General features: G+C 43.1%; 1 protein-coding gene and 1 long non-coding RNA gene across 2 annotated transcripts in view; both read right to left on the minus strand.

The window, feature by feature from the left end:
* The window catches only part of LOC107681354 (uncharacterized), a 798-nt gene extending 335 nt beyond the window's left edge, over positions 1-463 (minus strand). Inside the window, exons 1-2 of the long non-coding RNA XR_001633244.1 lie at positions 363-463; positions 1-199 (exon numbers count right to left, since the gene is read on the minus strand). The exon at positions 1-199 is cut by the window's left edge and continues 335 nt beyond it. This is a non-coding gene — a long non-coding RNA (uncharacterized LOC107681354). The remainder of the gene's footprint in view (positions 200-362) is intronic.
* A 9,033-nt stretch (positions 464-9,496) lies between these two features.
* ppfia1 (PTPRF interacting protein alpha 1) overlaps positions 9,497-11,408 on the minus strand; it is a 44,980-nt gene continuing 43,068 nt past the window's right edge. The window contains exons 29-30 of the mRNA XM_016477632.1: positions 11,245-11,309; positions 9,497-10,216 (exon numbers count right to left, since the gene is read on the minus strand). Of these exons, the coding sequence (XP_016333118.1) occupies positions 11,254-11,309 (56 nt within the window). The 3' untranslated portion in view covers positions 9,497-10,216; positions 11,245-11,253. The remainder of the gene's footprint in view (positions 10,217-11,244; positions 11,310-11,408) is intronic.

Here is an 11,408-nt window from a genome sequence, read left to right on the forward strand (position 1 = left end):
CGAGCCGCAGAGCTCCGGGGGCGCGCAGCCCTGGACGGCGAGCACGTGCACGCGCCCGTAACGCCTCCATCCGGAGGAGCAGCGCTCGTGCCCGCGGCACTCCGTGGTGACGTTGCAGCGCGTGCCCGCGGCCTGCAGGGGGCAGTAATGACACTCCAGCGCGAGCACGCCGAGCAGACACAGCGCGAGCACAGCGGACCTGAGAGAGACACACACACGTCAGCATTGACATGATCTGCGATCAGACGGATGCATGTGAAAACACAGTCTGCTGCTAATTTACACCTAAATGCTTAAAAATGCTGAAATAACTGAAGTGTTAAGGTTAGATTAGAATGAGATTCTCTGCGAACATTATTCACCTGAGAGCCGCGCGATCTGACGTCATCACTGCTGGATGAGAGCCGTAGAGGAGCAGCTGATGACGGACCGTCCGGTTATTTGTAATCAGCTTAATTAACCATCAGGAACCCAGCTGCAGCCAATCGGAAAACTCCTTTCTGTGTCATTGGCTTTCACACAAAATGTTTTTTTTTATTTGAGTATATAAGGATAAGGATTAGTGATGAGCTAAAACGTCACCCGAATCCGCAGCTTCAAATAAATGATCCGCCCGCCCCTGTATTTCTGTCTGATTTAGATAACCGCACCCGATCATCACATTAGGGTTCGTACGGTCATAAAAAACCTGGAAAAGTCATTGAACAGCAATTTCCAGGCCTAGAAAGTTTTGTAAAAATAAATAAACTCAAGTTTTTGAAAAGTCATGAAAATCTATTTCACAATTCTCTGTATAATAGAATTATGTTTAATCAGATCCTGAATTTCGTTGCGGGATTGCGCATACATCGCATTACTCATTCCCGCAGCTTTCGACTTTAAAATGAGGGAAATTACTGCAAAACCTTTATTCAATATAGCGTGTAGGTTAGATGAGTAAATAAATCCACACAAACCATCAGATGAAAACAGCGTGAGTGATTCAGCTGTACCGGGTCTTCTCTCTTTGACTTTCGTTTCACATCGACGCAGCTGCTGCACGCTGCGATAGAAGACTTTAGCTCGCGTTTCGGGACAGTTGACAGAATTGTCAATTGCCTGATCGGTCATTGTTGCATCATCACAAAAATGTATTATTTTCACGTCTTTTTAAGCCATTCGGTACTCGTGCTCTCCAGAGGCGCGTGCGCTCACAGTCACATCCAGAGCGCGTGCTGCGAGTACCAAACTGAGAAAGTACTGTCGGGTTTGTCTTAAGTTAATGTAAACAGCTGCAAAATAAAACGCACGAGTATCAGTATCGGATCCGTGAAATAGGTCCTGTGACAGCAGCCTAGCTGTGCCGTCTTTTATTAATGTTAATCAAACAACAAAACTTACTGCTCTTGACTAAATAATGTTTTGTTGAATAACTTTTAATGTTAATTTACACTTTATTCAATTTCTGTAGCCTATTTAAAACACGTTCATAATTTAGAAAATGTAGTTAATACTTGCATCGTTAATGATTTATTTTATCCACCCGCGAATAATCAGAATGCATGTTTGTATTACCCGACCCACGGATTATCCGCCATCCGCGCATCACTAATGAGGATACACTTTATTGTCCCCGAAAGGAAATTTGTCTTGGCCAAAGTGCTACAGTGTTGTTCTGAACAGACAAAAACAATCAATAAAACAGATCAAAAAGAAAACACACAACAACAATATATAAGTATAAAATGCAAAATACATACAGTGCAAAACACAATAAAGTGCTAATATGCTATATGGGCATTGTTTTTGGTAAAATTCAGCATTTTTATCGAGGCAGGAACAAATGAAAGCTTCAGTCTATTAGTTTTACACATTGGCATTTTTAGTCTCTTATACGATGGTAATGACTGAAAAGAGGATGTTTGGAATCAGTACAGATACTTATTGCTCTTCTCATCACTGCCTGCTCATGTAAAGTCTGTATGGGCTCATGTTGATTTATTCCTAGGATTTTCATAGCTGTTTTGTGAATATGAGCCAGTGTGTTTTTCAGGTGAACAGACAAGTTTCCAAACCAGACTGTAATTCCGTAGCGAATAAGACTTTCAAGCGTGGCTTGGTAAAACAGAAGCAAGATATTGCTATCCACCCCATACAGTCTCAGCCTTCTTAACAAATAAAGCCTCTGTTGTAGTCGTGTGCACAGACTGTCAATGTGTGTCTTCCAACAAAGAACATTGTCCATATAATACCCCAGCTATCTGTAAGATGTCACTTGCTGTGGCACTGTCTTTAATGATCACAGGCTTGTGTTCAGATACACTTCTTGGGTCAAGGCCCATTTCTTCTGTCTTATTTACATTTAGCACAAGACAGTTCTTGTCACACCACTGAATGAAAGTATCTATTTAACTGTGGTAGGACGATAGGTCCATATCTTTGTGTAAAAGACTCATAATATAATTATTAATATATGTGCTCCTGCAGTCATTCGTGTATAAAGCAAAAAGCACATGCGACGAAACACAACCTTGTGGCACTCCTGTGCTACTATATCTGACCTCAGAAAAGTGTCCCATTGACTCTAACCTGCTGAGTTCTGTTACTTACAAAAGAATAAAACCATTTGATTAAAAGAGTACTGACACCCATGCCATACAGCTTCTCTAAAAGCAAATGTGTCTGCACTGTATTAAGTGCTGAACTAAAATCAACAAATAAAATACGAGCATAGGCTTTAGTGTTCTCAAGATGCTTAGACACAAGATGAACAATGCTAAGAACAGCATCCTCCGTGCTCCTGTTCTGCCTATAGACAAACTGACAGGTGTCTAATAGTGGCTCTACTTCTTTTCCCAGCAATGAGATTACACATTTCTCAAAACACTTCATGACATTTGAAGCCAAAGCCACAGGACGAAGATCATTATTTGCTCTAGCACCAGGTTTTTTAGGAATTGATGTTATGTATGACTTTTTCCACAGAGCTGGCACAGTGTGGGTATCAAGAGATCGCTGAAATAAGGGACACCAAGCTATTGCAAGCTCTTCAGCGCAAGTTTTTTAACAAAAAAGCTGATAACCCATCTGGCCCAGCAGCCTTGTTGGTGCGCAAGCACCTGAAAAGGTGCACATAATGTGGGTCTACTTCTACTCAGGGGGTATCTTTGGTATCAGGCAATGATTGTAATATGCTATGACATTCCTCAGAGATCGCTGAAATAAGGGACACCAAGCTATTGCAAGCTCTTCAGCGCAAGTTTTTTAACAAAAAAGCTGATAACCCATCTGGCCCAGTAGCCTTGTTGGTGTGCAAGCACCTGAAAAGGTGCTGCACATCACGTGGGTCTACTTCTACCCAGAGGTATCTTTGGTCTCAGGCAATGATTGTAATATGCTATGACATTCCTCGAAGTCATTTTGTGCTTGAAATCTCAAATAAAACTCATTTAGCTCATTTGCTCTTTGTAGGTTGTCCAGTGTTGTAATATGTTTCTTAGCAGGGTTCATGTTAGTAACCAATTTAATTGTTTCCCAAAGTTTTCTTGTTAGAATTATAAAAACTGTTCCATAGCTTGCTTGTGCTGTTCCTTTGTTTTTTTCAAATGATATTTTAATTCTTTCTGTGCCACTAATAGTCCTCCTACCTTATCCCTGTTCCTAAATAGCAGCTTTTTATTATTTATGCACTCTTTAATGTCCTTTGTAATACATGGCTTGTTGTTAGGATAAACAACATCCTTTTTTTCTACCACATTATCTACACAAAAGTTAATGTAATCACTTATTGTTTCAGTGGCCTCATCAAGCTCTAATTGGTGAAATATGGACAAATCTGTGCACAAAAAACAGCCCTTAAGTGTTTTACGTTGATAATAATAAAACAAGAGTTGTAATGCAGGCAGAATAATCAAATAAGAGATGAAGATCAGTAGATCATGCAATTAAAATACACTAATCATACAACTAATGAACATGAATATAGTGAATAACAAGATGCAGGAAAATCATCCGTTCTTAAAGACATCTTTATTGGCAGTGGAAAATAAGTTTCAGTATTTTATTGAAATGAAAGCAATAAATAATACTGTGATAACAATAGTTCATAAGTACTTAGACTGTACATTATTTCTATTACAGGACCAGAAGATTTATTTAAATAAAGGACAATAAAAAGATAGTAACATGACTTTAATTGTACATGAGTGACTAGAGAATGTAAAATTACAAAAACAAAAAAGTGAGACTGGGATATCATTCCAGCCTACGCTTCTGATATCATCCAAAACTGACAATTCAATCCCTACATAAAGGCTGACACATACACATTAAAAATTTCACTGAAAACAACAGGACTGGGCTAGAAATATAAGGCTTCATTACAGTTACGATACAGACACAGGGATCGAGCGGACAGGCCACCGGAGGATTGGTCCATCTGAGAGGAAACACACACACATAGTCACAGTGACACACACACACACACTCACTGTCAGTCACTCACTCACTTACACACACTCACTGTCAGTCACACACACACACACACAGTCACTCACTCACTCACACACACACACTCACTCACTCACTGTCACACACACACACACACACACACACACACACACACACAGACAGACACACACACACACACACACACACACTGTAATATGCTATGACATTCCTCTAAGCCATTTTGTGCTTGAAATCTCAAATAAAACTCATTTAGCTCATTTGCTCTTTGTAGGTTGTCCAGTGTTGTAATATGTTTCTTAGCAGGGTTCATGTTAGTAACCAATTTAATTGTTTCCCAAAGTTTTCTTGTTAGAATTATAAAAACTGTTCCATAGCTTGCTTGTGCTGTTCCTTTGTTTTTTTCAAATGATATTTTAATTCTTTCTGTGCCACTAATAGTCCTCCTACCTTATCCCTGTTCCTAAATAGCAGCTTTTTATTATTTATGCACTCTTTAATGTCCTTTGTAATACATGGCTTGTTGTTAGGATAAACAACATCCTTTTTTTCTACCACATTATCTACACAAAAGTTAATGTAATCACTTATTGTTTCAGTGGCCTCATCAAGCTCTAATTGGTGAAATATGGACAAATCTGTGCACAAAAAACAGCCCTTAAGTGTTTTACGTTGATAATAATAAAACAAGAGTTGTAATGCAGGCAGAATAATCAAATAAGAGATGAAGATCAGTAGATCATGCAATTAAAATACACTAATCATACAACTAATGAACATGAATATAGTGAATAACAAGATGCAGGAAAATCATCCGTTCTTAAAGACATCTTTATTGGCAGTGGAAAATAAGTTTCAGTATTTTATTGAAATGAAAGCAATAAATAATACTGTGATAACAATAGTTCATAAGTACTTAGACTGTACATTATTTCTATTACAGGACCAGAAGATTTATTTAAATAAAGGACAATAAAAAGATAGTAACATGACTTTAATTGTACATGAGTGACTAGAGAATGTAAAATTACAAAAACAAAAAAGTGAGACTGGGATATCATTCCAGCCTACGCTTCTGATATCATCCAAAACTGACAATTCAATCCCTACATAAAGGCTGACACATACACATTAAAAATTTCACTGAAAACAACAGGACTGGGCTAGAAATATAAGGCTTCATTACAGTTACGATACAGACACAGGGATCGAGCGGACAGGCCACCGGAGGATTGGTCCATCTGAGAGGAAACACACACACATAGTCACAGTGACACACACACACACACTCACTGTCAGTCACACACATACACACACACTCACTGTCAGTCACACACTCACTCACTGTCACAGTCATACACACACTCACTCACTGTCAGTCACGCACACTCTCACTCACTCACTCACACTCACGCACAGTCACACACACTCACTCACTCACTGTCAGTCACACACACTCTCACTCACTCACTCACACTCACAGTCACACACACTCACTCACTCACTGTCACAGTCTCACACACACTCACTCAGTCACAGTCACACACACACACACACTCACTCACACTCACTGTCAGTCACACACTCACTCACTGTCAGTCACACTGTCACACACACACTCAGTCAGTCACACACACTCACGCACACAGTCAGTCACACACACACTCACTCACTGTCACAGTCTCACACTCACTCAGTCACACACACACACTCAGTCACACTCACTGTCAGTCACACACTCACTCACTCACTGTCACAGTAACACACACTCTAACTCACCGTCACAGTCACACACACACTCACTCAGTCAGTCACACACACTCTAACTCACCGTCACAGTCACACACACACTCACTCAGTCAGTCACACACACTCTAACTCACCGTCACAGTCACACACACACTCACTCAGTCAGTCACACACACTCTAACTCACCGTCACAGTCACACACACACTCACTCAGTCAGTCACACACACTCTAACTCACCGTCACAGTCACACACACACTCACTCAGTCAGTCACACACACTCTAACTCACCGTCACAGTCACACACACACTCACTCAGTCAGTCACACACACTCTAACTCACCGTCACAGTCACACACACACTCACTCAGTCAGTCACACACACTCTAACTCACCGTCACAGTCACACACACACTCACTCAGTCAGTCACACACACTCTAACTCACCGTCACAGTCACACACACACTCACTCAGTCAGTCACACACACTCTAACTCACCGTCACAGTCACACACACACTCACTCAGTCAGTCACACACACTCTAACTCACCGTCACAGTCACACACACACTCACTCAGTCAGTCACACACACTCTAACTCACCGTCACAGTCACACACACACTCACTCAGTCAGTCACACACACTCTAACTCACCGTCACAGTCACACACACACTCACTCAGTCAGTCACACACACTCTAACTCACCGTCACAGTCACACACACACTCACTCAGTCAGTCACACACACTCTAACTCACCGTCACAGTCACACACACACTCACTCAGTCAGTCACACACACTCTAACTCACCGTCACAGTCACACACACACTCACTCAGTCAGTCACACACACTCTAACTCACCGTCACAGTCACACACACACTCACTCAGTCAGTCACACACACTCTAACTCACCGTCACAGTCACACACACACTCACTCAGTCAGTCACACACACTCTAACTCACCGTCACAGTCACACACACACTCACTCAGTCAGTCACACACACTCTAACTCACCGTCACAGTCACACACACACTCACTCAGTCAGTCACACACACTCTAACTCACCGTCACAGTCACACACACACTCACTCAGTCAGTCACACACACTCTAACTCACCGTCACAGTCACACACACACTCACTCAGTCAGTCACACACACTCTAACTCACCGTCACAGTCACACACACACTCACTCAGTCAGTCACACACACTCTAACTCACCGTCACAGTCACACACACACTCACTCAGTCAGTCACACACACTCTAACTCACCGTCACAGTCACACACACACTCACTCAGTCAGTCACACACACTCTAACTCACCGTCACAGTCACACACACACTCACTCAGTCAGTCACACACACTCTAACTCACCGTCACAGTCACACACACACTCACTCAGTCAGTCACACACACTCTAACTCACCGTCACAGTCACACACACACTCACTCAGTCAGTCACACACACTCTAACTCACCGTCACAGTCACACACACACTCACTCAGTCAGTCACACACACTCTAACTCACCGTCACAGTCACACACACACTCACTCAGTCAGTCACACACACTCTAACTCACCGTCACAGTCACACACACACTCACTCAGTCAGTCACACACACTCTAACTCACCGTCACAGTCACACACACACTCACTCAGTCAGTCACACACACTCTAACTCACCGTCACAGTCACACACACACTCACTCAGTCAGTCACACACACTCTAACTCACCGTCACAGTCACACACACACTCACTCAGTCAGTCACACACACTCTAACTCACCGTCACAGTCACACACACACTCACTCAGTCAGTCACACACACTCTAACTCACCGTCACAGTCACACACACACTCACTCAGTCAGTCACACACACTCTAACTCACCGTCACAGTCACACACACACTCACTCAGTCAGTCACACACACTCTAACTCACCGTCACAGTCACACACACACTCACTCAGTCAGTCACACACACTCTAACTCACCGTCACAGTCACACACACACTCACTCAGTCAGTCACACACACTCTAACTCACCGTCACAGTCACACACACACTCACTCAGTCAGTCACACACACTCTAACTCACCGTCACAGTCACACACACACTCACTCAGTCAGTCACACACACTCTAACTCACCGTCACAGTCACACACACACTCACTCAGTCAGTCACACACACTCTAACTCACCGTCACAGTCACACACACACTCACTCAGTCAGTCACACACACTCTAACTCACCGTCACAGTCACACACACACTCACTCAGTCAGTCACACACACTCTAACTCACCGTCACAGTCACACACACACTCACTCAGTCAGTCACACACACTCTAACTCACCGTCACAGTCACACACACACTCACTCAGTCAGTCACACACACTCTAACTCACCGTCACAGTCACACACACACTCACTCAGTCAGTCACACACACTCTAACTCACCGTCACAGTCACACACACACTCACTCAGTCAGTCACACACACTCTAACTCACCGTCACAGTCACACACACACTCACTCAGTCAGTCACACACACTCTAACTCACCGTCACAGTCACACACACACTCACTCAGTCACAGTCACAGTCACACACTCACTCACTGTCACTGTCACTGTCACACACTCACTCACTCACTCACTCACTGTCAGTCACACACTCACTCACTGTCACTGTCACTGTCACACACTCACTCACTCACTCACTGTCAGTCACACACTCACTCACTCACTCACTGTCAGTCACACACTCACTCACTCACTCACTGTCAGTCACACACTCACTCACTCACTCACTGTCAGTCACACACTCACTCACTCACTCACTGTCAGTCACACACTCACTCACTCACTCACTGTCAGTCACACACTCACTCACTCACTCACTGTCAGTCACACACTCACTCACTCACTCACTGTCAGTCACACACTCACTCACTCACTCACTGTCAGTCACACACTCACTCACTCACTCACTGTCAGTCACACACTCACTCACTCACTCACTGTCAGTCACACACTCACTCACTCACTCACTGTCAGTCACACACTCACTCACTCACTCACTGTCAGTCACACACTCACTCACTCACTCACTGTCAGTCACACACTCACTCACTCACTCACTGTCACCGTCACACACACTCTCACTCAGTCAGTCACACACACACTCACTCAGTCACTCACTCACACACACACTCACACACTGTCAGTCACAGTCACACACACATACTCACTCACTGACTGACTGTCACAGTCTCTCTCACACACACGCACTCACTGTCACAGACACACACACACACACACACACACACACACACACACACACACACACCTCTAATGCAGCACAGGGAATGGATAAACAGCAACTTTCAGAAACAGATGCTAGAAAAACCTTGCATCATGATCACATCTGTAGAAAGATGTATTCAAAATAGCCCTCATAATTATTACAAATTATGGCTTATCCAAGGGTTTGATTTGGTATCAGAGGATATAAAACACGTACCAACCCAGATATTCACGCAACGCCATTGATTCGGGCCACTTTCTCACAATCAACAGAGGAAAATCAATTAAGAGAAGAGCAAAGTTAAGATAAATCACACAAAGTACTTTTAGCCGGATGAATTAAACAAAAGGAATAAGTAGCAGATAAAAATACTCACAGAGAATGATAAAAGTTAGATTACGTCTACAGACGGAAATGTACAAACTTTGGACTTGTGATACATAAATTACAGCTAAAAGAGTTGAACTGAATTAGGACGCCAGAATTAAAAGGTGACCAAATAAAATCAAGCAAAAGTCGATACGAGACTGCTAAATTAGTGAACGTCCCTCGGTTTACATGAATAGAGGCGTCGAATCTAACGTTTCTGCTGGCAGACGCTGACAGAGTTCTGACGGATCACGGGTCTGCGACAGAAACCAAACCGATCCTCATCCTCTGAAACTCCAGCCTGACGGGCCTCGTCCGCTTCTGCTGCACCTGCAGGACCAAACACACACGGCACGTCACCGGCGCACAGGAACAGGAAATACCACGGGAATGAGAGCGATACACATGCACATTCATAAGAAAGAAGTTAAAACCTTAAGATAAAGTCCAAGAAGTTCAGAAGAATTTTCCTCAGTGCCGTTCTTGAAATATCTCAACAATTTTCTTGAGAAGGAGGAAGGGACAGGCTTTAGCGATGTTATGTGCTGAAGATGAAGTCCTGTTCGCTTCACAGCAGTAATAGTAATATGCAATGTCTTTATGGCTAGAGTTATGCTGTAATGCTCAATATTAAAATGATCTTTACAAACAATCTTTTCAGGAATTCAAAATGAAAGTTCTGTCTTTAGAACAATCTTAAGAAAAAGAGATGAGAACATTATCAGTGTTTCTGGGAATGCAAAATATTTGCAACTTTATTCTAGAGTTAGAGAATGAGAACATATCGGTTCAGCAGAATTTCATTCTTCAGAATCCCACAGCAGAAGCATGAAGAACTGACTATAATAACAGGTAAGAACTGTTATGATTCTGAGTGCTGTACATGTGAGAGAGCAAACGGGCAGCTGGAGCAGGAGAAGCGTTTCTGAGAGCATGTGTTTGTGCTGAACGAGTGCTAGAAACACCAGAACACCTTCACAAAGCAACCGGAGCTGAACACGAGCGCCAACCAGATGCCTTGTCTACTAATGGAGACTACTATGCATGCTGACTTTAAATATGGGCCAGATGTATCCGAGAGACAGTCTACAGTCGTCCCGTCAGAGCAGCCGCAGGTTCCTTTAAGAGCTTCAGAACAACCTCTGGACATCATTCAGCACGTTCAGATTTCAGAAACAAAACGCAATACAAATTTTCAGTTGGTCAGATAATAGAACATTTGTACCATTTGTTTTCATTGAATAAAATGCTTGATTAACTGATGTATTTCCATGGTCTTTCAAAGACTCGTTCAGCAGTAAACGAGAGGAAGGCTCTGTAGAAGCTCGTGTTCAGATCATGTGATGATGGAGACTCACCTGAGACGATCAGCAGGAGTAGGTTCTGACAGCAGCTGAATCCAGACGCTGAACACTCACACCTCCTGCAGCGCCACAGCACACGCATTAGTCTCACACACACATGCACACACACACACACACACACGCACGCACGCACGCACGCACACGCACGCACACACACA

Source organism: Sinocyclocheilus anshuiensis, unplaced genomic scaffold (genome assembly GCF_001515605.1).
Source record: "Sinocyclocheilus anshuiensis isolate Anshui unplaced genomic scaffold, SAMN03320099.WGS_v1.1 scaffold1896, whole genome shotgun sequence".
In the NCBI taxonomy this organism is placed as follows: Eukaryota; Metazoa; Chordata; class Actinopteri; order Cypriniformes; family Cyprinidae; genus Sinocyclocheilus; species Sinocyclocheilus anshuiensis.